Source organism: Pollachius pollachius (assembly GCF_949987615.1).
Source record: "Pollachius pollachius genome assembly, chromosome: 9".
NCBI lineage: Eukaryota > Metazoa > Chordata > Actinopteri > Gadiformes > Gadidae > Pollachius > Pollachius pollachius.
Genome location: NC_136942.1, coordinates 10,388,005 through 10,415,808, shown reverse-complemented (window position 1 = coordinate 10,415,808; position 27,804 = coordinate 10,388,005). Strand labels below are relative to the sequence as shown.

Below are 27,804 nucleotides of genomic sequence, written 5' to 3'. Positions count from 1 at the left end.
AAGTTTAATATTTTTCTCTTGAAAAAAACCCAAAACAACTCAAGCTCAGATACAGGAAGGGGTTCTGCAACAACATGCTAAACATGACAATTATTCACAAATAAAGTTAAACGTTGTCATACAAAACATTTCTGGTAACACTGTTAAATATACTGTGACTCCATAATCGTATTCACTAAAAGGGAGAGAGGGGGTGGAGGAGCAGGGATGGAGAGCAAGCTCTCCCTGAATACAGAGGAGATAGGACTACTGGTCTGAGGACCAGAGCTCTGACCTCTGACCCGGTCTGAGGACCAGAGCTCTGACCTCTGACCCGGTCTGAGGACCAGAGCTCTGACCTCTGACCCGGTCTGAGGACCAGAGCTCTGACCTCTGACCCGGTCTGAGGACCAGAGCTCTGACCTCTGACCCGGTCTGAGGCTCTGACCTCTGACCCGGTCTGAGGCTCTGACCTCTGACCCGGTCTGAGGCTCTGACCTCTGACCCGGTCTGAGGCTCTGACCTCTGACCCGGTCTGAGGCTCTGCCCTCCTCGGGACCAGAGCAGGCATGCAACACCAACAAGGAAGCCCTGCTCGGCCGTTGGCGAGCAGCGACAAGAACTGCTGGGAACTCCCCTCCCTAGCATCAGGAAGGAGGATGTGGGGATTGGATGTCACCCATCGCCTCAGTAACGCCTGAGGCCCCACCCCCGCCTTTTGCGTCCGTTCTCATCTCCCGGATTTTCATACCGTCGCAGGACATTTAATTTTTTCTGCTCGATGCCCACGGCATGGGGGAATGATGGGTCAGATCTTCGGGGTCACAAGGTGACCGGGGCGGGGACTGCCCGACCTTCGACCTTTCACCATGAGGTGGGTGAGGAGCAAAGAGGGAGGGGGGACGTCTGAGTGTGAGGGGGTGAGTCTCCTCCCCCCCATTCCCCAGCCCCCGCCCGACCCAACCTTCTCGAGGTGGAGTTTGAATCATTGAAAATGATGACGACAAACATGAGTAAAAACACCACTTCAGAAAGTAAACAAATTAAAATTCTATACACATTGCATGTTTGCCTTAAAGTGACTGAGTCGTTAGAATTCTAGACAGTAGTTGGTTTCTAGCAGCAAATTCTCTCCCCAATAAATATAAATGTGTATAAACAATGTCTCTTTTTTTGGGTCTGGTTTACGACACGGGGCGGATCCGCCCTGGGTTTAGGGACCAGGGTCTGGTTCCCCCCTGGGTCCAGACCCTCTGGGTCCAGGGACCAGGGTCGGGTTCCCCCCTTGGTCCAGACCCCCTGGGTCCAGGTACCAGGGTCGGGTTCCCCCCTTGGTCCAGACCCCCTGGGTCCAGGGACCAGGGTCTGGTTCCCCCCTTGGTTCAGGGTCTGGTTTCCCCCCTGGGTCCGGAGGTGTAAGACCCTGTCACCACAATGTCCGTCTATGTATCCCTCCGCCGTGAGAGTGTACAGCAAAGTAGAGCCTTCTCTTATTTAAAAAAAACAACAAACATAATGGAGGAAAAAGTAACTAAATCAAACTCTGAGTTTCTAAAACAGCATGCTCTGCCTCCTGCTCTTGCCGTTGCCTGCGGAAATGAAAAGAGAAGAAGAAATGAGCCTTTCTCCAGGGAGCCACTGTTAGGCGGTCTTTTGGGCGGGGCTTCAGAGAGCTCACCTGACTCGGGGTAGGAGCTGCGGTAGCCCGGGTCCCTCTGCAGCTGCACCTCCTTCAGCGTGAAGATGGAGATGGCTGCCGAGGAGACACGGGGTTAGAGCAGGGTGACGGACACATACACACACACAGACACACACGCGCATACACACACACACACACACACACAAAGACACACAAACACCCCAGAAAACAAAGGGGGGCGTGGCATGGAGAGAACCGCCTCTCTAACGCAGCTGTCAGAGACCCAGGTCTACACTGGGCTACAGCGTGCTGGGGTCAGGGAGGCTGGGCTACAGCGTGATACAGCGTGATACAGCGCCCCCCCCCCCCCCCCCCCCCCCCCAGTGTGTGTCAACAGGCCGCCTCTCATCACTCACTCTCGGGCAGGGCCAGCACGCGGGGGCCCAGGCTCCTGAAGTAGGCCTGCCTCATCGCCTCGTCCGCCGACATCCTCTTCTTCGACTCGTACTGCGGGATGGAGGGGAAGCCGTTAGGAGGGCGGTGACAAGGCCGTAGGCCGCGGGCGCCTGCGTTCTCAACACGGTGGTGTGTGTGCCGGTCTTTGTAGGACAGCGCTGTGTGTCAGCACCACGTAACAACCACACTATGTCTCGGTGGTCCTTGTTGTGTTTGTGTCATTTGTTGTGAGCGTGTGCTCTGTTGTGAGTGTGTACTTTGTTGTGAGCGTGTACTTTGTTGTCAGTGTGTACTTTGTTGTGTGTACTTTGTTGTGTTTGTGTACTTTGTTGTGTTGTCATACTCACTTTAAGGAAGGACATTAACAAGTCAATGCCGTCCGTATCCAACCTGAGGGGGGGGGGCAAGAGACACAAATTTCAACACAGACACACACAGAGACAGACAGAGAGACAGAGAGAGAGACAGACAGTGACAGAGAGACAGAAAGACAGGGATACGGATAGAGAAAGAGAGACAGACAGAGAGACAGAGACAGAGAGAGAGAGTCAGTGGGGGTCAGGTGACTCATGCCGGCTGTGTTAGAAAGTTAGAGAGGAAACGGCATCAACTATTCCACAGGATTTCCTTACAGGAAGTGACACAGAGCACACACACTCCTGGCCGCTACGCTAACCAGGGCCAACTACCAGCCCAGCCACTCGTTCAACACAGCAGCCGGGGTTAGTGGCGACACTACGACTGGGCCACGCTACCGACCGGCCTCCTGCTGTACCTGGGTCTGGGACTTAAGTCCTGCTCCTGCCCGTCTCCAGTTAGCATAGGGCTAGCGCCAGAGAGGAGGACAAAAGGGGGACATTTGAAGGGTTGATTAGGCGGTTTGGGCGGCCATCTTAACAGAAATTACTACATCACACACACTGCATGACCCCTCGACCGATCCCGTCAGAGAACACACAGGAGATCTGAGCTGAGATGTACGCAAAAACTCAGAATTCACCTAGACTCTGGCCCTTATCCCCCCAAACCCCATCTTACGCACTTATTGTATGGTCTAAGTCCTGCCACATAAAAATAGTACATAGCATTGTGTAGCATCTTATCCTAGCTATCTTTGTTGTATAAGGGGAATGGGTTAACCTAGCGATGGTTAGTGCTTGGCACTTGGTTCTGTGAACATCCTTACTGTACCCACAGCGATATATCGTTGTTCCTCTTTCTTCTGACAAATGGACTTATTGTAAATCGTTTTGGATTAAAGCGTCTTCCCTCAATGTAAATATAAAGAACATGTGAGTGTAATGATCCATAGCGACCACCAGGGGGGCAGGGGCATGCCTACCTGGGCGCGTGGTTGATGAGGGGCTGGCTCTTGTACTTTGGGAACTTGTGCGTCTTGAACTCATCGATGGACGAGATTCCGGGCCAGGTGTCCTCGTTCGGAGTGCCTGTGGGGGGCGGAGGAAAGGGGCGGGGTTAAGGACACACCTGGTTGGGCGGGGCTGTGTGTCTGTTGGTCTGCGTGTGCGAGTGCGTGTGTGTAGAAGAAGTTCTACACACACAAACACACAAGTTCTGCTACTAAATGCTTGACGTTAATGCGCTAAAGTGTAAAAGCAGTTCCGGTGACGTCCAGCAGGGGGCAGCACTCACCCAGCAGCCTGAAGATCAGGTGCAGCTCGTCCTCCACCGTGGAGCCTGGGAACAGGGGTCTCCCCGCGGCCATCTCGTAGAAGATACAGCCCACCCCCCTGGAGGAAGACAGACACACACACACACACACACACACACACACACACACACACACACACACACACACACACACACACACACACACACACACACAGACAGACAGACAGACAGACACACACACATACAGAGAGAGAGAGACACACACACACACAAAGAGATAGCCACACACACACACACACACACACACACACAATACAATTGTTAAGTGCGATGGAACATCTGAGAATATGTCTCCGCAAAAACACGAACACAACCACGGTGTTCAGGAGTTAATAATGTTCCGTCTCATCCCGACACAACCGTTCTGAGAGACGGTTTACAGCCGGGGAGAGCGACGGCCAGATTAAAGCGGTCTTAAACAGGATGGATGGTGACTGCCCCGGAGAGACAGGCGTGTTATTAAAGCAGGCCGCGATACGGCCGTCAGCAGAACACACCGTCACACCTCCACCCAGCTCCTCCACACACACCGGCTCCATCAGACCAAGCAGACCAAACAACACCCAACCCTGGTCTATCAGGGTGGAGTAACTCACCACACGTCTATCAGGTCGTCTGTGTGTCTGTGTGTCTGTGTGTCTGTGTGTGTGTGTGTGTGTGTGTGTGTGTGTGTCTAGTATGTGTACGTGTGTGTGCCAGGTCTGCTCCACCCTGATAGGCTGCTATAAGGGTGGAGTTACTCACCACATGTCGATCTGCGTGGAGTACTCGGAGGAGCCCAGCAGCACGTCGGGGGGCCGGTACCAGAGGGTCACCACCTCGTTGGAGTACGTCTTCGTGGGGACCGACTTGGCCCTCGCCAGGCCTGGGAACACAGGGAGAGGACAGTTAATAAACCAGGACGTTTACTATCCATCTATCTGTGGTTATCATCCATCTATCTCTCTCCATCGTCCATCTCCATCGTCTATCTCCTGTCACTAGATGAAGGGGGTTTTGTTTTGTTCGTCCTGGTACTTAATGCACACACTTATTGATTGTTATACAACCTTGCACTCTTACAGTACTTAGCATTGTGTATTCTAGCTATCTTTGTTGTATACAAGGAATGGGTTAATCTAGTGATTGTTAGTGCTTGGCACTTGGTTCTATGAACATCCTTCCTGTACCGACAGCGATATATATTGTCTTTTCTCTTTCTTTTGACAAATGCCAATGAAAAAGTTTGTTTGTTTAAAGCTGCACTATGAACGTTTTCTCAACAGCAGTCTCCTGTGGCTTGGGTCATGACTACAGTTCTAGATATTGATTTCGTATTATTATTTTTTTAAAGGAGTATATCGCTGCTTTAGAAAGTTACATAAAGCAGGTATAAACCTTGTCATGCTCAATAGAAGAATCTGAACGAATCGAGCCCCAACGTTGAGTTATACGAGCAAAACCTTTAAGACAAATACAGGCTATTGGGCTGGGGCATTATAATGCATCAGCGGATACGTTTGTTTTCTATCTAGTGAGTTGTAGGACTGTAGAATCCTAAATCAACGTAAATCGACCGTAACCCAGCCTAATAATTTATAATAATAATTTTGCCCCATGATGGCAAATCATTAATCACGATTAACATCAAAACCACAACCAAAACACTATTACCTCTAACATAATAATAAATGATATTCAAATGCTGCTATGCTTAAAACATGGGGGCATGGATGCGATGCGTCTTCTTATTTAGAAACGTGCGATCACACAGATGAAACACAGCCATTAGCATCATGTTCTTGCCGTCGTACCGAAGTCTGCTAGCTTGAGTTCTCCGCGCTCATTGATGAGAAGGTTCTGTGGCTTCAGGTCTCGGTGGAGAACCTTCCGTTTGTGACAGTAGGCCAGCCCCCGCAGGATCTGGTAGAGGAAGATCTGCCAAAGGAAGACATGTTTTACAGGTTACCGCTCATTAGCATAGCAACAAAGCCGTCTGTGAGGCCGCGGCGGTGAGATTAGACTTTTGGAACCTGCAGACGTGAGCGGAATACAAAGTAGATCCCGACTCGGATCCAAACTACAATCCAATATATGCATGTTGTTTAATTAGGTTTTCATTAAAACAAGGTAACAATTATATATGCTCAATTTGTTCAATATCCAAATTGCCAAAGACTTTTTTTTTTTAATGCTTTCTCTCATGAGATAATTATAATTTCCAATTACGCTGCAAGATTTTAATGGATTGTTCAGATGTGTTTGGTCCAGAAGGGTTCCGCCAGCAGGGGGCAGACTGAAGGAATCCCAGGTCTCTGGCCCCAGTGTGACAGGCCCGAAGCAGCCAGACAGCAGGCAGCAGGGCTGAACATGAAGCAGCCTGCCCTCAGGCCAAAGCAGCCTGCCTGAAGCAGCCTGCCAGAAGCAGCCTGCCAGAGGGCCTCTGGCCTCAGTGTGGGGGTCTGAAGCAGCCTGCCTGAAGCAGCCTGCCAGCGGGCCTCTGGCCTCAGTGTGGGGGTATGAAGCAGCCTGCCTGAAGCAGCCTGCCAGCGGGCCTCTGGCCTCAGTGTGGGGGTCTGAAGCAGCCTGCCAGCGGGCCTCTGGCCTCAGTGTGGGGGTCTGAAGCAGCCTGCCAGCGGGCCTCTGGCCTCAGTGTGGGGGTCTGAAGCAGCCTGCCTGAAACAGCCTGCCTGAAGCAGCCTGCCAGCGGGGCTGGGCTCTCACCTTGACGTTCTGCATGCTCAGGATGTTGCCGCAGTCGTCCATGTACTGCTTCAGGTCCTTGTCCTGCAGGAGGGGAGAAAGGGGTTGTGAGTGTGTGTGTGTCTTTGTGTCTCTGTGTGTCTCTTTGTGCGTGTGTGTGTGTGTCTTTGCGTGTGTGTGTGTGTGTGTTACCAGGTACTCGAAGACCAGCGTGAGGGACTTGTCCGTGTGGATGATGTCGTGCAGAGTGACGATGTTGGCGTGCTTCAGGTCCTTCAGTAACGACACTAAACACACACAAGGAGCCGGTTGTTCCCATGCAACAAAAACATCAGCAGAAGTCTTTTCACATTCTGCCTGCTTTTATTTGATTCATTCCTGGTGAAAGAGAATCTTCCAAACAGGATTCGGATTTCTGTGACGACTGCAGAATGTCGGAGTCTATCTGAGATCTAGCGAGTCGTCTCTTTAGTCCGTCTGCGTTTACAGATTCATGTTTCACAGCGTCTGGGAAGCATCCCAGCACTTCTGCTGGCCACACACACACACTTCAATAATTTAGTGCATTCCCTCAATACTGTCCATCTCAGCTGCCTGTAATTAAGAAAACATGGGATTGATAGAATACAAACTTATCTTAACACACAAATAGTGGCAGGTGAAAACCAGCAAACACGGCAGGTGAACACACACAAAAATGGCCCAGGTGAACAGACGCAAACGTGTACACACACAGGCAGGTAAACACACACACAGCAGAAGGTAAACACACACACACACACACACACACACACACACACACACACAGGGCAGCGGGTCAAACTGAACACACACACACACACACACACACAGGGCAGCGGGTCAAACTGAACACACACACACAGGCAGGTAAACACACACACAGCAGAAGGTAAACACACACACACACACACACACACACACAGGTGACCCACCCTCCCTGATGGCAGTGCAGGGGGCCCCCTCCTCGTGCTCCAGACGGATCTCCTTCAGGGCCACCAGGTTGTCGGTCAGCTTGCTGCGGCCCTTGAACACCGTGGCGTACGTCCCCTGCAAACCACCAGGTGTTAGGGACGGGAGCCAATCACACGCCAGAGGGCAAAGTTCTGTGTCTGGGTTATCAATGCTTGAGGGACGACGCTCACGCCTGAGTGAGTGAGTGAGTGTTTTTTTCTGTGTGTGTGCGTGCGTGTACGTCTCTGTGCGTGCGTGTCTCGTACCTCCCCTAGTTTGTCCAGCTTAATGTAGGTCTCCAGTTTACCGAAGCCAATCTCCGACTGGAAGGGAGAAGGGAAGGAACAAACAGCATTAATGAGGCACGGAAGACATCTTACAGCGACCAGAAACCTTACCGAGGGGGGCAAGAGGGGTGAGGGTACAAAAAGATCTGTCCTATGATGGCCACCGCGGCTGACCTCCAGTGACAGTCACTGGCCCTGGGCTACTTGTTCTTTCTATTTTTATGGCGGCATGAATGTGTATGATGAGGCCAAGACACAAACAAAGCCCTCATATACACAAGATGTATTGTAACGGGGCCGCGGGGAAGAGGGAGACCGGACCGCGATGAGAATAGATGAGTCCCAGGGACCGCCTTCGCCTTTAAATAAAACATTGCGTTGCGCGCGGCTATCTTTATCACTCTGCAGTCGCTGCTGCTCCACACAGGCAGCGTGTTTGTCGGGGGGAGAGCTCTCTCTCCCTCTCCCCCCTCTCTCTTCCTCCCCCTCTCCCTCCCTCTGCTACAGCAGGAACAGCGCGCTCTATCGATCGACACGGTCGAGGGCCGTGAGAACGTATTGACGGGCTGTGGACGATGTGCCCGGAGAGGCCAGATGTTACATGTGTGTAGACGTGTTCGAAGACGAGGCTTGCTTCATTCGGGGTGTTTCTGTTCCGTGCTCGCAGCGTTAAGAGTGACGACGTGTGGATCTGTTCAATGTGGTTTTTGGTTTTGATCACATTCATTTGGATCCAATTAAAAGGCGTTTTTATTGCTCGTTAATCAAACACTGATTCCACCAGTTTAACACAGCAGCTATTTCTGGCTGCATGAATACAAGTGTCCCATTGGCTACCGCCGTACCTATCCTCCCCCTTACTTCCCGTTTCAAAAGGACGACAGAGACGGACTCGCAACAATCACGGCACTTAACCCTGCTCCGACGCCATTTTCTTTGGGAACCACATCACTTCTTTGCACTCTCTTCCTCTCCTCCCTTACCTCTTCCCTCCCTCCCTCCTTCTCTCCTTCCACTCTTTCCTCCTCTACCCTCTCACCCTCCACTCTTCCATCCCCCCCCACTCCTCTGTGCAACGGAGCCATCTTACCAGGGAGGCCCTTCGTGAGCCAGCCAGCCAGCCTCCCTCCCCCTCTCCCTCTCCCTCTCCCTCTCCCTCTCTCTCTCTCTTTCTCTCTCTCTCTCTCTCCCTCCTCTTCCCCCCCCCCCCCCCCCCCCCTCTGTGGACAGAGTCATCTTACCAGTGAGGCCCTCCGTGAGCGCCGGCTGAGGGGCATGTCGAACTGGGGGCTGCGGAGTTGCAGCTTCTCCAGGTAGCCGTCGGGGATCCGGATGTCGGCCGGCAGCGACAGACGCTTGTTGAGGTCCTGGAAGGGAGGGACGGAGTAAATGGTAAAAGGACTGCATTTATACAGCGTTTTCCTAACCCATTCACCCATTCATGCAACCCATTCACACACCGACGGGCGGAGTCAACCACGCAAGGCGACAGCCAGCTCGTCAGGAGCAGTTAGGGTGAGGTGTCTTGCTCTGGGACACCTCGACAAACCGGGGATCGAACTAGCAACCTTCCGGTTACCAGCTGACCCGCTCTGCCTCCTGAGCCACATGCCGCCCCACTAGAGGAACGGAGGAAGGGTTGGCATCGCAGAGAAAATGACACCAATGCTGAGATAGCAGAGGGGAAAGCACTGGTTGAATAGCACGTGACATGGGAACTGTGGCTTTGAATGTTGAATACGGATTTTATATAAACACCCACGCATTGTCGAAACGTGTCTGGTCGCGGCATGGTGGGCATAGCTCCACAACGGAGGGGGGGGCTGATAAGTCTCTCCCCCGAGGAGGAGGCAGAGGCTGGTGATTTGTTACCATACAGGGGAAAAACCAAAAACACCAACACATTGTGGTGCGCACTTTCCTATCAGGCCTTTCCTCCACTTGTTAGATAACTGCTAATCCTTGCCTCTCCCTCTCCCCCTAACAGACTCTCCATTGCCCTCTCCCTCCATCGCTCTCACTCCTTCTCTCCATCTCCCTCTCTCTCCATCTCCCTCCCTCCCTCTCTCCCACACCCCCTCCCTCCCTCTCTCCCACACTCACACACACCCCCTCCCTCCCACACTCACACACACACACCCCTTCTCTCCCTCTCTCCCCTTCTCTCCCCCTTGAGTTGCCATTAATCCCCTGACCTGCCCAGGCCGTTCCACGGTGGACATTTGGATCAGCGCTAAAGGTTCCCCTCCCACGCTGTGGAGGCTACAGTGAGGTTGACGTGTTTCCCAGGCCCCCCGATGAAGGGGAAGCTTGGGGCCGGTGATACCGGGGGGCCCCGGAGGAACCCTAGCTTCGGATGCTAACTGGACAGCATATCTTTAAGAGAACACAGCTCTCCTCTCGCCGATGGCTTTGAGATCAACAGCCCGCATTCAGTCGCTCACAGGCTGAATACAGACGGGCCGGACCATTCACAGACGGGCCAGACCATTCACATACGGGCCGGACCATTCACAGACGTGCCGGACCATTCACAGACGGGCCGGACCATTCACACAAGGGGAGGACCTCAACATTATCTCAGCCGTTGGGGAAGTCGATTGTCCTGCTCAAGGGTACAGTGACAGAATTAGCCGAGAAGGAAGGGTTGAAGGATTAAAACCGGCAATCTTCTGATTTACAAATGACTTGGACAGTTGGCAGAAGTGGGAGAAGTGCCATGGCTGTCTGTCGAACTGTGTAGTATGTATGTTTATGAGACAGTTAAACATACGGTTCCATGTTAATAGGCCATCATGCTCATCGCCTTGTATCCCATAAGATCATCTCTCCATCCTAGGATTTGGAGGGATTTGTATGAGGGCAGAACCATTAGTCTAAATATGATCCAAATCCCAATATGGCCGAGTGGAATACCCAAATCACAGGAGCCGCGATGTTTCGGATTTGAAGGGGTTAAGGGTAAAATGATTAAATGTAAATATATACATTTAATCATCGTATAAATTTGATTAAATGTAAATGTATAACGTCACTGACAGAGCAGTACTGCAGGGCTCCAGTGTTTCCCTGGGCTGCACATCGCTTCCTCCAGAAGTAAGAGCATGTTTGTCGGGTTCAGAACCCAACGAACGTCAGACAAAAATGTTTCATTTTATCAGTTAAAAATATAAATTGTGATGGCACAAAGTTAATTAAAAAGCCACATTTTTTAAGATTTCTTTCACCACATAACCCCCTTCCCTTCCTCCTTTCTTATCTTTTTACCAATATACCTTCTTATACAATTGTTATTATAAAAAAATTGGATTGTGTGTTCACTCTTTAAAAACTTTGAGTACCTATAAAAAGCGCAATATAAATCAAACGTATTATTATTATTTTTCCAGCTCAAAGTGAATCCTATCCCAACACGGCCCTGGGTTTATGGTCCGTACATCCGGCCCTCGTGTACTTCCAGGTCAGGACCAGTTGATGGTGAGCCTCCGTGCCTCAGACACCATCCATCACCTGACCTCTGACCCCGCCCTCCCTGGGCTTGTCCAATCAGCTCGTCCTAATCTGCTTCCCCCGGGCCCATCTGGAGCGCATTATTCTAATCCCTGTGACGCAACAGCAGAGCAGGCCCTGAGCAGAACACCACCTGACCACCGGGCAGGGAATCCCTTCCTCCGCCCTTCAAGGCCCTCTGTCCCTCCACCCTTGAAGATCCTCTGTCTCCCCCCTGCCCCTACCCTCCTCAACCCCACCCACCACATAACACCTGACAAGTGATGGAGTAGCAAAACTAATTTCACTGTTGTTCCGACCGCAACAACCCTGCAGATTAGCGTAGCAGTGTGTGTGTTTTTGCATTTTTGAGAGTGTGTGTGCGTTTCTGTGCGTGTGTGTGTTTGGTGTGCGTAGTTCGGTGTGCACATCCAGCTTGAACTGTGCGTTCCGCAGCAGTGGCCTCCGTTTTCTCGTGTGTGGACAGGCTCCCCCTGACGCCTAAGAGGCTTAGCGGGTGTAAAGGTTGTTTTTCTTTCTCTTTCCAGCACAGCCTGCTCTTTGAACGCACTGGATACCACAGGCCAATCCCAGGGGACCTGGGGCTGTGTCGGCCAATCAGCACGGGCTGAGGAACACAGGGGGGGCGGGGGAATGCTGTTGCTAGCATCACAAGACCTTTGAAGGGACAGCAGCTCGCACACGTGCACGCGCGTTCAACCTTAGACTTAATTCGCTGTCTAACGAGATGTTCCAGGCACTTGATACGAATTTGGTCCCTTGCTCGCGCTCTGCCTCTCCCTTTACGTCCAGATGAGAAGGGAGCGAGGGAACAGCTCGCTGTGGTGGAGAAGCACTGAGTGCTGCTCCTCATGCTGCGGTCTAAACATCTACTCAACGTGTGTCTCAACGAGCCTCGCGTGTCCTTTTGCCGTCCGCTACGAGGGGCGGACGACGGGGGGGCATGGCGGTGCAAAGAGCGAGATCCAGAGCATGTTGACATTACGCAACACGCCTCTGGGAAGGCACAGATGTCGCATACAGAGAGGAGCGCTGTCCCTCGCTCTCCTTCCTACATGGCCCTGTGTGCTCTCTCGCCCCTTTCCTAGAACACCTCGGATAGGTATTTAAACAGAGAGCCACTCAGAGCCTGAGTGTGCGTCCGAGCGTGGGTGTGTGGGTGTGTGCGCGTGTTACTGTGTGTGTGTCCAGTTGAGCGTGTGGGGGTAATGGTTGTGTGAGGGTGATGGTGGGTGAGTAAATAATCACACCTGTTCCACATGAATAAATCGGAAATGTGGAAATAACATAAAAAAGAGAAAGAGAGAGCCTGTCTGTCTGTCTGTCTGTGTGTCACTTCTATCTGCATCTCCATATCAAAAGCACAGCCGGGGGTCTCCTCCAAGGCCCCCAAAACCTGGTGGTGAGGACCTCAGGTGTGTGTGTGTCTGTCAGCGGGTGGCTGTGTGTGTGTGTGTGTGTGTGTGTGTGTGTGTGTGTGTGTGTGTGTGTGTGTGTGTGTGTGTGTGTGTGTGTGTGTGTGTGTGTGTGTGGTCACCCTCACCTCGGCAGAGATGCGGCGGTTGCCGCGGTTACGTAGACAAACCCCCGTCGGCGACTGCACATCGTCTGAGGACGTTCCGGAAGCCTGGTCGCTCTCCCCGTCCGACCCCACCTTCAGGTTCTCATGGACGATGTCTGGGGGGGGGGGGGGGGGAAGAGAAAGGGAGACAGAGAGACAGAGACAGAGAGAGAGAGTAGGAGAGAGAGAGAGAGAGCGGCAGCGAGAGAGAGGGCAGAGAGAGAGACAGAGAGAGAGAGGCAGCGAGGGAGACAGAGAGACAGAGAGACAGAGAGAGAGACAGAGAGTCATGGGAGGGTGGAGGTCATGCCACAGCAGGGAGTGCCTGCATAGCACGGGCCAAGTGTAGATATTTTTATCATCGACACGTGTGTGTTCGTGTATATGTGTGCGTGTGCACGTGTGCGTGCGGCAGGGGCAGTTACGGTGTGTCATCATCAGTTATTCATGTTGGTCATGTAGCCGCTATGCTACATGGGATGCTCCTGCATTGTCCAATCCCGTCACAATGTCAGCACGTGCGTGCTCGGCTTCTTCCCGCTCGCTGTCGACAGGATGCCCCATCCCTTTGGCTTTAGAATCCCGACAATATGACGCGCCCGCCGCGCTTAATGAAATCAGAGCCGTCCCACACATCAAGCCTGTTCAGCCTCGCTAGTCAGAGCCCATTGGGAGCCAGCCTCTGTCAGTGTCACCCTATCCAGTCATTGTCTGTGCGTGTGTCATGCCATGCCAACTCGCTGTGGGGGGTGGGGGGTGGTGGGGGGAGGTCTATACGAATGCATGAATCTTTTCGTGTGCGTCTATCTGCATCCACGTGTGTGTTTATGCATTTGCGTGCGTTCCGTTTACAGGTGGGTGTATGTGTCTATCCGTCCAGCGTCCATGCGTTTGTATGTGTGCGTGTCCCTGTGTACGAGTGTGTGTGTGTGAACGTCTCTCTGCGTGTATGTCCGTGTGCGGTTGTGTATGCGTGTGCGTCTCTTGTATGCGTGTGTCTCTGCTAGTGTGCCTATGTGTGCGTCTCTCTGCGTGTGTGTGCGTTTGCGTCCCTGTGTGTGTGTGTGTGTATGCGTCCCTGTGCGTTTGCGTGCGTCTCACCGAGCCGGCTCCCGTTGCGGGGCATGGCGGTGAGGGCCCCCCCCCCTGTGGCGCTGTGGGGCCGTCGCGGCGGGGGCTTCCGGAAGGAGCCTGTGTACTGGTGCAGGAAGGAGTGCACGGAGTGGGCCGACGGCGGGCAGCCGTTCCTCACCACGGGCTCTGGGGAGACACGCTTTCAAAGTAAGAGCGGGACCACAACGGACTGCATTTATACAGCGCTTTTCTAACCAGTCGACACTCAAAGCGCTGTACACCAGCGCCTCACATTCATTCAGTCACACACCGACGGCGGAGTCAGCCACGCAGGGCCACAGCCAGCTCGTCAGGAGCAGTCGGGGTGAGGGGTCTCGCTCAGGGACACCTCGACACTCAGCCAGGAGGAGCCGGGGATCGAACTAGCGACCTTCCGGTTCCCAGCCAACCCGCACTCCCTCCTGAGACACATGCCGCCCGAACACTTGCATTTCACAGTAAGAGCGTGACCACTTTCACAGTAAGAGCGTGTCCACTTTCTGAGGATAATTGAATTTCCTCTGCGAGCACAATGACACTGATAATCATTCAATTCAAATTGTATTTGTATTGCCCTTAATAACAGGTACAGTCTCAAAGGGCCATATATTTATGACGTGACAATGTCATGATATGATATGGCAATTATAATATGGGACGCGTGTTTACTGATACACGATCGTTGTAATAATAATAATAATAATAATAATAATAATAATAATAGATAAAAATTAGTATAGAGCTTTTCTAGACACTCAAAGACGCTTTACAGTGAAGGGGGGGACCTCACTCACCACCACCAGTGTTGTATCGTACTATATTACATTACAATAATAACAATTACAATTCCTCATTTAGCGGATGTGTTTATCCAAAGACACTTGGTGCGGGTTGGATACCTGTGATTAATGAACGACTAGGGGCTAGGTACCTTGCTAAGGGGTTCAAGGAGGAAGACTGCTGACATTGCTCACCACAGACAGCACGCTGCTCACCACAGACAGCAGGGTGTCTACCACAGACAGTCTTCGCCACAGACAGCAGGGTGTCTACCACAGACAGTCTTCGCCACAGACAGCAGGGTGTCTACCACAGACAGTCTTCGCCACAGACAGTCTTCACCACAGACAGCAGGGTGCTCACTACAGACAGCAGGGTGCTCACTACAGACAGCAGGGTGCTCACTACAGACAGCAGGGTGCTCACTACAGACAGCAGGGTGCTCACTACAGACAGAGGGTGCTCACTACAGACAGTAGGGTGCTCACTACAGACAGAGGGTGCTCCATCACGTTATGACGTGCACATTGAGCACACAGCTTACTACATTTAATATGATGGGTGGGGGTTAATACTAGTTTGAACCGGTCAGGGATTAGCACAATAATAGTTTCTCTTTTTTTGTGCAATGTTGGGCATTCTGTTTACATAACGGTAAAGACCGCACAAAGACGCCTTCCAAGGGAACAGAACGCGTTATCCGTCGTCAACACCCTTCCAACTAGACTAGGTTCTGATACCAATACCTGTATCGGAAATTCCTTCCATACCGGCTAAAAGGCAGTATCGGGTATCGATAGGCAGCATCGGGTAAGTCTGTGCGCCGATCCGATACCATCACTCGTTTACTACACAGGCAGAGAACATCACAAACACTACGGTGTTATGCTGCGTTCGTTAGCGGTCAGAGGTGGAAAGTCGGAACCAGATCAGGAGCAGAACGCTCCCGATCAGAGGTGCTCAGATCACCGTTCCACTGGCTGCTCTGCTCCCGTTCAGCACACTTCAACAAATACTCTCGTTAAATGCCACACAGAGGCGCACACACACACAGTTTTTTCTGCTCCGCTCGCCAAGCACAGAGCGCTCTGGCCAAACCTGCCGTTAATCACGAGACAAAAAGCTCTTCACAGAACCCCGGCCGTTCCCAGAGGGGAGCAGAGGGCCGGAGGAACTGGGATAAGCCCGTTAACCCAGAGACGAGGGGTTGGGAATAATAATCACGCCTCCCGTTCAGTGGCGAGGAGATTCAGTCATGGCGCACAGGGTTCGGATACATTCCGGGGTATCCATGACGTTACCCTAGTGATATCAGCGACTCGGTCCAGTCGCTCGGTCGCCAATGCTGTCTCTGACGTTATCCCCCATCTCACTGCCTCTCGCTTTTTATCCCAATCTTTCTCTCCCCCTCTTTCTCTGTGTTTCTCCTCCTGATTACGATCCTGTGATCTCTCCCCCTCACTCTCTCACTGTGCCACAGTCTCACTTTATCTCTCTCACTGTGTGTCCCTGCCTCCCTTTATCATTCTCACTCTCTCTCAGTGTGTCCCTGCCTCACCTAATCACTCTCACAGTGTGTCCCTGCCTCACTTTATCTCTTTCACTCAGTCCCTTACTGCACCAGACCTGGAGGGTTTCAAACGGCCTGACAACTACCAAAACCAACTTCTTCCAATGCATGAACCCAACATGGAGGGCGGATCCTACTGTACTGGCTACTTAGTGACAACATTGTAATTACCCTGGGAAGGAAGTAGTGTCATCACACACATCACACTGTCATGTGGATCGAAGGAGTGATTGGCTGACGCAGACATAACAAAATATCTATTTAATATACCTCAATTCCATCTCTAGCACTTTATTCAACCAAGACAACAGTAGTCCAATCGTCAATATTATCTTTATTCTTAAAGTGTACACAACAAGCAATTGCAATTATTCCCTTTGTGCCTTGCAGTCTTGTTGGCACTGAAATATGTCAAGTGGCCATTTCATATCAAGCTGAGATAAACTGTTTTCCTACTGAGCGACAGACGCGCACGTACGCACGCACACGCACACACACACACACACACAAAGAGCGAGTTTGATTCCAATGGTCCTCAGGCCCGGAAGGGGCCCAACCAACACCCTCCTGCCCTGGCTTTAACGACCCCCGACCCCCCCACTGAGTGGCTGTGGATGCATGCGTCTGCAGGATCAACTAACGCATCCACATGCATCTGCTGTTCTGCACTGGTAGTTCATTCATGCATCCATGTGCTGTCAATTCATTCAAGCACCCGCGTGCTGTCAATGCAATCATGCATCCATATGTTGTTAATTCATTCTTTCATCCACATACCTCTGCTGTTGTGCACTGTTGATACCGGCATGCATCCATGTGCTGGCAAGTCATTCATGCCCTGTTAATACATTCATGCATCCATGTTCGTCTGCGGTTCTGCACTGTTAATTTATCCAGCAGATGCATGCAAATTAAGTAACCGTGCACGACAGCAGACGAAGCCACATACATCTGCCGTTGAGCACTGTTATTTCATTTCAATCATGCATCCATGTGCTGTGGATTCATCCATGCATTCACGTGCGTCCCCGTTTGTGTGCTGTTAATTCATGCCCAACGAACCACGGCAGAGGCACGCCGCCCTGTGTGTCTGCCGGCGTGCGTATCGTTCCAAACACCCCCCCCCCCCCCCATGCGTTGCGTGAGCCTCACCGCTGTCCTTGAGTCCGTTCTCCTCAATGGTAATCTGCTCGGCCAGCTCCGACAGGGACTCATCGATGGTGTGGCTGCCCCGAAGCGTCTGCGTCAGGCGGCGCCGGAAGCGCTTCATCTTCTCCATGGAGCTCTCGGGAAGGGGAGGCCTGTGGGAGAGATAGTTACATTACATCACATTAAGGGCATTCAGCAGACGCTCTTATCCAAAGCGACTTACAATAAGTACATTTGTCAGAAGAAAGAGAAACAACAATATATCTCTGTCGGTACGGTAAGGATGCTCATAGAACCGAGTGCCAAGCACTAACAATCACGAGGTTAACCCCTTCCCCATACACAAAAAAGATAGCTAGGATAAGATGCTACATAATGATAAGCACTATTTTTAAGTGCCAGGACATAAAACATACAATAAGTGGGTAAATTAAGAGACAGGGTGAGCCATGGGGCTGTTGCTGGGGCTAGCCCAAAATGAACGGCCGTTTTTATCAACGATTTAAAAAGGGGGGGAGCAGAGACGGGTGGAAGGAAGGGAGCACGTTTTTGAAACCAAACAAGACCCAGGCTCCACCCTGTGTCTCTCTCTCTGCCTTACGGCCGGCTGTGATTGACAGGTAGGACGGATTCTCCGAACCCGACACGGAGGTTGGCTCAGACAGAGGAAGGCGCAGCAGGCTCAAAGCGGATATTCGCACCATGCCTTCTCCTCCCCGATAGAGGAGCTGCTCTGTTTCTAACAAATGACACTCGGGTGGCATGTGGCTCGGGAGGTAGAGCGGATTGGCTGGTAACCGGAAGGTTGCTAGTTCAATCCCCGGCTCCTCCTAGCTGAGTGTCGAGGTGTCCCTGAGCAAGACACCTCACCCTGACTGCTCCCGATGAACTGGCTGTTGCCTTGCGTGGATGACACCGCCGTCGGTGTGAAAATGTGTGTATGAATAGGCAATATTGTAAAGCACTTTGAGTGGCCACTGGCTAGAAATGTGCTGTGTAAATGCAGTCCGTTGCCTCAAATAACCGCTCTTCATTCTTAGCGACTGCACCTTTAGTGCCTTGTGTTTGTATAAATCAAGCCCCAAGAAAAGCAGATGGGCTTCGATAAAGCCAGAGACAGATTCACACACGGCAATCGAGGAAGCTAATCTAAAAACAGACCAATCACAACAAAGAGCGCTCCTCTGCCCTGGCAGGACAGGGGAGGGGAGGCTTGCATCACACCGGGATGTCAGGCTGTCACGCAGGGACTACTCCCTGCTGGGAAGGATCCGTCACCTGGGAAAGAGGAGGGGGTGGAGCGGAGAGAGGAGCAGGCCCCAGCAGGCCCAAGGTGAAGCAGTCATGAATAAGCCCAGAGTCCTACAAGAATCTCACCAGACAAAACGTGGAAGGAGCACACCTCGGTGGCCCGGAGCCATGCCCCGACCTCGCCCTCCTCCCTCCCTCTTACCATGCCACTCAACCTTCCCCTGCACCTTCCTCCCCCTCCACCACACCCAACCTCTCCCACCTGCGTCCCCAGCCTGTCCCTCCAACCCTTCCTTCTCCCCCCCCCCCCCCTCTTCCGTCCGCTGCCAGAGAAACCTCATCAGAATTCAGGCGAAGGACCAGACGATTAAAAAATACATTAGAGGACCCAGAAGTCGAGACCTGAGTGAGCACAGAGCTACACCAATCAACACCGTGCCAATTCTGACCCCAACAGACGGCCGGTCGCTAATCGCTGCTGTAGCACTAATGCTAATGCTACAACAGCACTTTCACACACCGGCCCCTCAGAGAGAACACCTCCACCACCCCCCGGAGGGATTTTCCCAGCGTGGGCGTGGCCAGAAACCACACTCTGCCAACTGTAAACAGAACCCCTACGAGAGAAGGTGTGTATGTGCGTGTGTGTGTGTGTGTAACATGGGGGATGAAAGATAGCAGGATGACAAACCAGAGATGACGAGCGTCAGCCTCAGACGCCTGTCGGGGTGAGTGAGGTGTTCCATAGGGTTGGAAACAGACCAAAGGGTTGATCATTGCAATACGTGGCCTCCCAGACAGAGGCCCTCTGGAACAGTCACCTGACATACAGACTAAGAGCAGACACACAGATCCAGACCGGGCTGTCTGTCTCTCTGTGGTGACTAAGTGCAGACACATGAGTCAGGGGACCTTGAGGAACCTCTACCACGCAGATCCCCAGTCCCTCCCAGTCCCCCCCAGTCCCTCCCAGTCCCTCCCAGTCCCTCCCAGTCCACCGCCACCTGGAGCGGTCCTGCGTTCAGAGCCCCACGTTGGGAATCCCAACATTTCTCCACAACCTTCAGCTGCTGCCAATTCTGTTCTTTACAAGTCGAACGGCAAAACAGCGATCAGTCCACTCACTCTAAGGACTCACATATATAGAGCAGCATCGCCGCATCTCAGATTTATTCTTTTTCGACCATTGTCCGTGTCTCGTTTGGCTCCAGTCACACACGTGAACCCAGCGCACATTCCCCGGTATGGTCTGCTCATGAATCTGAGGGAGCGTGTCCCACAGAGTGCTTTTATAGTGAGCCTGATGCTATAAATACAACGCATACAGAGGGGCTAGGCGATGGACTAAATCTAACATCCATATTTCTGACCACAGGCCTTGATATCAATATTGTGCCAATATTGTAAGGATGAGGGGTTGAGGCATTCAGATTTTTTATATTAATCATCAGTAGTGATGGAGACCATCTTGGGTGAGCGCGAAGGGACAGCAAGTCACAGTCTGCTGCCAAAGGGACATCACTTGAACATAATGCTACCTTCAGAAGCAGGAAACGACAACAGGAAACGACCGTATCGCAAAGCCCTACTTAAACATTGCGTTCTCTAAAGTTATCCCAGCCTATACAACCAAAAGCCCCTCTGCTTCGCATGCGTCGATGTGTTGGCAGGAGACCCCCAGGCATATCCACCATGTATCCACCAGACCAGAACCTGAACGGGGATCTGTGGGGGAGAGAGCAGAGGGGGAGGGGGACTCGTCTGATCAGCTCAGCCCTCTGCTCTCTGCTGACGGACTGGGAGCTGTGGTTCTGATCCCTCCCTATGCCTCGCTACAAATCCGCTGGGAATGGGCCCAGTGTGTGCGCGCGTGTGTGTGTGTTAGGGAGGGGTGGTATCCCAGGCACGGCGATTAGGGATTTGTAACCAAGACGACCCTGCAGCATTTTCCACGACGAAAAAAAAGGTGCATGACAGCTTCAATAAAGCCATCACCATCACCCCTTCCCCCCCCCTCCAACCCCCCCAGCGCTACCTCCACCTCCAGTACATGAAGACGCGCCCCACCAGGGAACAGGAGTAAAGGTTGTTTAATACGGTCGCACTGATCCCAGGCCTGGTGCCAGCAGACACGCGTGTCCAGTGCGGCCCGGAGCGAGATGCAGAACCGGAGCTACTGCAGAACCGGAGCGAGCTGAAGTACCGGAGTGAGTCAGAGAACCGGAGAACCGCGAGCCGTAGCCTTGGAGAAGCAGCACAGTGAACCCTCCCCCCGTACAGGAAGTAGAGGTCCCACTGCGGACGCCCCCACCGTACAGGAAGTAGAGGTCACACTGCGGACCCCCCCACCGTACAGGAAGTAGAGGTCACACTGCGGACCCCCCCACCGTACAGGAAGTAGAGGTCACACTGCGGACCCCGCCACCGTACAGGAAGTAGAGGTCACACTGCGGACCCCCCCACCGTACAGGAAGTAGAGGTCACACTGCGGACCCCGCCACCGTACAGGAAGTAGAGTTCGCACTGCCCCACCCCACTACAGAGCCGGTCACTTAAACAGCCCATGATGCCAGACTCTGGTGAGAAGTGACCAGTGCTCTGAAACCAGTCAATAATTAAAGCTAACCCAGTTACAGATTAAGCGGTTCCCTCTTGGGCCAGAAGAGCGCCGGCAACGCGACCGACCGGGACAAAGACGCCGGATTAAACCGCTCCGTTCAGATTAACAACAGACTCACTGTGCTTTAGAAGGTAACCCTGGTTCTCCCCAGAATGACGCGTTGCTTCAAGAATGGCAGTCAGCCCACCACCAGCCCTCCAAACCACCAACTCCACATCCATCACCACCTCCTCCAAAACACGCAGCCCCCTGCCTCGACCCACCCTGGCACATTCCCACCACCACCACCAGCACCAGCACCACCACTAGCCCCATGCCCCGGCCCACCCTTGCACATTCCCACCACCACCAAACCCCACCTCCACCACCACCAACCCAGCTCCCGGTGGGGTGAGCAGGGGAACAAGCACGTCGCTGGCGTAGTTCCCTGGTGAGCTCAGCGCTGACTTTCTAAAGAGCAGCCTTCTCTCACCCCGGCCCAGACAATGAGGACATGAGTGAAGGAGTTGGCTCCATTAGAGAGACCAGCGCATAAAGGCCGGCATTGTGTGGTTCACAGTGTAAAGGAGAGAGAGACAGAGAGAGAGACATAGAGAGAGAGACAGCATGAGAACGAGAGACAAAGAGACAAAGTGAGACAGAGATAGAGAGACAAAGTGAGAGAGAGACACAGAGACAGACAGCGTGAGAACGAGAGACAAAGACACAGTGAGACAGACAGAGAGCGAAATAAACAGACAGCGACATAGACAGAAAGAGAGAGACAGAGAAAGTGAGAGGCAGACAGAGACAGACAGACAGCGAGAGAGGTAGGCTGCTGTGCCGCGCTGGGCGATGGAGCAGAGTGGGTTCTCAGTGTGGTTAAAGGGGGGGCTGGTTACACAGAATAAACCCAGGTGAGGTCGAGGGAAGTCTGACTGCGGCACAGCGAGTGCCGACATCAAAGCCGTGCATCTGACATTCCTTTTCTCGACACACACAAAGTGAGCGGCGTGCCAAAACTATGAGCTGTTCGCCGCGCTGCCTCTTCCTCTTCCATCCCGTCAAAACAAGAAAAAGGATGCATCTGACGAGCTTAGAAAAACAAAATCAAAAAAAACACACCGAAACTTTTCGGGCATGGCTGCCATGGTAACCGTGTCAGAGGCTAGAGTTGCGAGGCTGGTGGCGGCAGGCTGTTTCTGTCTAAGCTCTCTCTATCCGTCTCTCTGTCACTCTCTCCCTCTTGGTCTCTCTCTCTCTCTGCCAGTGTGACCCAGCCAGGCCAGCGGTCAGGTGACTGACCCCTGGCTCTCCTGATAGGTCAGGTTCTGACTGCAGGACGGTAAGCAGGTTAGAAGGCTTGGGGGAGGAGAGGAGGCAGACGGGGACATATGCTGCACCGCAGAGCGCTGCACCACTCACACCAGGACCAAAACAAACCGACATGCTGCGTAGCACCGTGAATGACGCTTGGTTTGATGAAATGGGCTCCGACAATGCTACTGTCTGACAAACACACACACACACACACACACACACACACGATACGGACCACACATCAAGTATTCACATGGGAACAAGATCATTTATTCATCGTAGAAGGCAACTAAAAATAACTTCACTGGATAATCCATACATCGCTCCCACTAGTCTTCTCCATTTTGGACGGTCTTTTCCTGAAAACAGCAGGGTACTAAAAGTGGTCAAACGGTCTCCCTGTCCTCCGCTCTTTGTTACTGTTTACCAGCTGTAACATGCTGCTGATGGTTCCCTCCTGTCTGATCTGTGCACTTAGATGCAGATCAGTGCACTTGAAAGCCTTTCCCTTGGCTGTGCATCATGCAAACATCACCACGGTGGGCCAAAGTGCTAGCTTGACGGTGGATCACTGTGACAGTAATACAGTACATACTTACCCTCCAGACGAGCCCAATCTGCCCCGGGGTTAAAATCTGGGCAAGCACGTTGTTTGGATGGGGTCAAGGCTAGGTGGTCCGGAAATTAGAATGATGGTAATCATTTGAGGTGGTTACCAAGCGTTAAATAGCTCGTCATTTTCAGTTAGAAATGGCACACTATCTGATCAAATCAGACATGGCCACCCCTCCTTGTTAACTAGTCGTCTAGTTAGTTAGTTAGTTAGTTAGTTAGTTAGGTAACGAAGGTCTGATCGTCTGATCAGACCTTCTGCCCTGGTTGCCCCGGTCGTCGGCCTTGGTTGCAGGGCTCTGGACCGACTAAGGTTGGATCGTGTGAATGGTAGTGCTCTGGACCGACTAAGGTTGGATCGTAGGATTGGTAGGGCTCTTGGTTGACTGTTCGAATGTTAGTCAAACACTCCCGTTCTTTGTTTTGACAAAGAAACAAAACAGGAGACTAGGCTTTGGTTGGGACTACATTCTCCCCAGGTGTCATGTTGTTGAACTCGATGAGGTGGGTTGGTCTCCGTTTACCGGCTGGCCCTGGGCGGTGGAGTTCCCCGCTTTAGACTGGTTTAATGACGACGACCGGGAGGAACACCCTTTCAGTCCAAACCGAAAGTGAAATAGGCAGTAAAGTGCTACGGTCTGGTTGTGTACTCCTGCATCGCAACAGATTATGTCGTTTGAAAGTCGATATTCAACAGATACTGACACTCAGAATTACAGCCCTCTGATGTGAAGATCGGACTCAAGACTTGATCTAATCTAAAGACTTGATCTGAGTCCCATGGTTCTAGCGGGGTTTATCTATCCAGGAGACTGAGAGCAGCCGAATTCCTCTCTACAGAGCCATCGTTTGGTTGATCTTCAACGCAAAAGGCGACTAACAAAGAATCGTGCCTCCTATTGAACCAGATGGATGAAAGCACTTGAAATGTACAGTTTAACTACAATGCGATCCATCCACAGTTGTAACATTGTGTCACTTATAATATAGTTGGGTACAAAAAACATTTACTGCTTTCTGCAGGGTTGGTTAATGCGGGCACAATTACTGAGTGTAGTTCACTCAAAAGATGTACTGCTTTCTGCAGGGCTGGTGGTGGCTCATGTGCACCTGGAGAGACCTTGACCCATATGGTGCCCGCGGTCAGGATGAATACTGATCAATAGTAATGCTATGCAGCCGGTCCCCCCAACCTTCTCTGTCAGAGCTCAGCCTCCAGCCAGGGTAGTGGGTTAACCCCACAGGCCCCGGCTCATACCGAGGGCCAGGTGGGGCTAAAGGCTCATACTGAGGGCCAGGTGGGGCTATAGGCCCCGGCTCATACTGAGGGCCAGTTGGGGCTAAAGGCTCATACTGAGAGCCAGGTGGGGCTAAAGGCTCATACTGAGGGCCAGGTGGGGCTAAAGGCCCCGGCTCATACTGAGGGCCAGTTGGGGCTAAAGGCTCCATGCTCTCTTATACTGAGGGCCAGGTTGGGATAAAGGCCCCGGCTCCGTCTCACACTGAGCCAGGGGGCCAGGCGAGGCTATCTCTGCCTTATCAGCTCTCTCAGAGTCAACATAGAGTACTTTGCTGGACCCTAACGGCCCACAGTGGCCTGCCTGCCTGCCTTCCGCCCCACCCCCCCACACACACACACACACACACACACACACACACACACACTTTATTTAGATCGATCTTATGGAGGAAAATAGTGAGTACTAAGTCACAGTTTCTGGGTATTTAGGCAGAACGTGGCCCAGAATGAACCTGGCCAGTGACTGAAGGAAGACAAATCCAAACCCATTGTTGCTGGAGCAGTTATTTACACACTCTGTCCCGGTTGAGTCACACTAGGGGAGGTTCTCTCCAGTAAAGGCCACATACCTAGCAGCCTTAACATGCTGTTTTTAAAACCTCCTAACTAACTAGCGGAGTAATTATTAGCCTTCCTCAAAACCAGAGCCGTGCTGAAGTCATGCTTGTCCGAGAGACAACTCGGTGGTGTTAAGAGCTGCGTCTGGCCTCCTCCTCCACAAATAGACCGGGCATACCTACTGATAAGCACCCCCAAAACGGGCCAAATGTCCCGGGAAAACACCGCATTGACTCCGAGCCGTCACCTGTTTCAGACACTGAGGGCAGGGAAGAACGTGACCCAGATATCTGCTGAGGGATCGAGGTGACACGGTGACACCCCAACACAGCTGCTCTGATCCAACGGTGGGAATTGGAAAAAGGTACATGTAATGATGTATCTGTATCGGCGAGTATGCAAGTCTATACGCCGATCCGATGCCATCGGATCAACAGTAGGTGAACCGACTGTACATTGCTGTCATCGTAAGAGAACCCTTCAATAAGAACAAGTGCTACTAGTAGTTACAATGCTAGATTCTCTAACAGTATATACGCTCGGTGTCGGCCGATACTCAAGTTCAGGAATCGGGAAGGGAGAGATTGTATCGGAACATCTCTAAAAAACACCCCCACACCCCCCTTAGGAACGACCAGAGAGCCAAAGGGTTGTACAAAGGCCAATGCTGTCTGGGTGTGCGTTTAGGAGAGTGGATGCCTGGGTATAGTGTTGTTTGGTTCTTTTGGAGGGGGGGGGGGGGCGTTGGTAGTGGAAGGAAGCTGTTTGTATTCACTGCTATGTTTAGACCAGAGTCCACCCTGCGACTGAGCAGCTGCTGTGAGCTGAGAAGTGACAAATTAACCTTCAGCCAACTGTCCCCTCGCTGGCGGTCAGGTCATCATTACCCCCGTACCCCTTGCGCCCAGTACGCACAACAATATTCAAACATATTCACAAAGTGGCGCCGCCCCCAAAGCATCAAACACAACAACATCTACACGGGGGTCTGACACAAACCCAACCCCCCGCTCCACACGTTGGTGTGGCTCGGCTCGCTGCATATCAACTCTTAGCAGGCAAAAACAGGTCCATTTACAGACACACACACGCCAACGTACAAGCTTGGAGTGCACAGACAGAAGAACCACACACATACAGACAGAGAGACACCACAGACACACACACATGCCAACGTACAAGCTTGAGCACACACCCAGAAGAACTGTGGACCGAACACACACACACACACACATCATCCGATCTGACGCTGCTCTCTGGGCCAGAGCTGTGCAGCTACAGCTGCTTCAACGGGAAGGGGGGGGTCAGGTTACTGAACCCACCCACCCAGACCCTCACCAAGGGAACCAGTCCACGACCCACATACAACCCCACCTGCGGTCCAACAGGCACCCTGCCGGGCATAGCACCGGCATCAGGTGTGGGGACCTCCAGGTAGGGGTCTCTCTCTCTGGGAAGGGTCTACCGGTAGCCCAGGAGAAAGGGCCTTCACACTATACCCATACTAGAGTGCACGCCGTACAGGAAGCGAGGATGAGGTGCTTCCTGCGCTCTGTGTGGCGTAAACAGACGATTTGCGTTACAGCACTAAGGGGGGAGGGGGGCGTCTCATAAACCAGGAACACGGCATGAATGGTTTCATCCGACGTGAATGGTTGAATGAATCCTGCATGAATGGTTGCATACTGCGTGTCACTGGAGTGATGAGTGCGTATTCCACCCATTACTCACACACTGGTGTGAGACACGCAGACACCGCACTACTCCCATATGGTTCAGACAGGTCGAGTTACACAGCTATGAACCGAAAGGGCTTTTAACGGAGAAGCCAGACGTTTGTGTTGAGACTGTGGGGTTTAAAGAGTTCGGGTATTCGGGGAAAAAAGGAAGTCCTACTGGTACGGAACCAGTATTTTAGTACGTAGTCGCCAGTTATGGTCTGTATGGCATATTTCGTCCGTGGACATGAGAATCGCAAACAACGACAGTCGTATTTTGAACGTCAGAAACATCGCAGTAAGTCCTGTGCCAGCTCGTTGGTTATAAGCTCCCCGGTTCTAATCTGGAAGCATTGTGCTCTGAATGGGACGACCAGCCCCAGTAGCACACAGTATCACGTTACCAGCGCTGCCACTGCGCTGGGAAGTCAACATTGCCACATTGTAAATCGTAAACGGACTGCGTTTATACAGCGCTCTTCTAACCAGTGCCACTCAAAGCGCTTTACAACACTGCCTCACATTCACCCATTCATGCACATATTCACACACCGACGGCGGAGTCAACCATGCAAGGCGGCAGACAGCTCGTTAAGAGCAGGGATCGAACTAGCAACCTTCCGGTTACCAGCCAACCCACTCTACCTCCTGAGCCGCATGCCGCCCGGAGCTCCACGGTTCTAATCTGAGATCGTTGGGCTCTGAATGGGACAACGGCACATTGCGAAGTCCCAGTATCACGTTACCAGCCATCCCGCTGCATTGGGAAGTCAATATCACCACATTTTTACCCCATTGTGTGGCAACACGGACACGCAACACGGCTCTGGAGCCCAGCGCTGGTCCCTGGCTCCCCCCTCTCACCGTCGACCCTGTACCCGGGGAAAGGAGCTCTTAGAGCGGGGCTCGTACCAGAAGCGGTGCGCCGCGGTGCTCCGGCCGGAGTCCCCGACCTCCGAGCCTCTCTTCACGCCGGACGCCGTCTTTCCAACGACCGTGAAAACAAACTAGTAAATGCTTTGTTGTGTCGGCGGAGGTTCGCAGTAGTCCGGGGCT

At 52.4% G+C, this 27,804-nt stretch overlaps 1 protein-coding gene across 2 annotated transcripts; it reads right to left on the bottom strand.

The window, feature by feature from the left end:
- Positions 1-27: 27 nt before the first annotated feature.
- On the bottom strand, positions 28-27,793 carry LOC307080530 (cyclin-dependent kinase 17-like). 2 transcript variants are annotated; one of them, XM_079743269.1, is made up of 17 exons: positions 27,661-27,793; positions 17,394-17,542; positions 13,880-14,038; positions 12,761-12,894; positions 8,949-9,074; positions 7,687-7,743; positions 7,402-7,516; positions 6,641-6,735; positions 6,470-6,532; positions 5,560-5,683; positions 4,511-4,631; positions 3,728-3,825; positions 3,417-3,522; positions 2,422-2,464; positions 2,035-2,125; positions 1,658-1,732; positions 28-1,568 (listed from the first exon to the last, which is right to left on the bottom strand). In XM_079743269.1, the coding sequence occupies exons 2-17, from the start codon at positions 17,518-17,520 to the stop codon at positions 1,531-1,533; spliced, it is 1,572 nt and encodes a 523-aa protein (XP_079599395.1). In that variant the 5' UTR covers positions 17,521-17,542; positions 27,661-27,793; the 3' UTR covers positions 28-1,530. The 2 variants fall into 2 exon arrangements, with proteins under 2 accessions (XP_079599395.1, XP_079599394.1); XM_079743268.1 differs by having other exon boundaries at positions 6,470-6,735.
- Between the last annotated feature and the right edge of the window lie 11 nt (positions 27,794-27,804).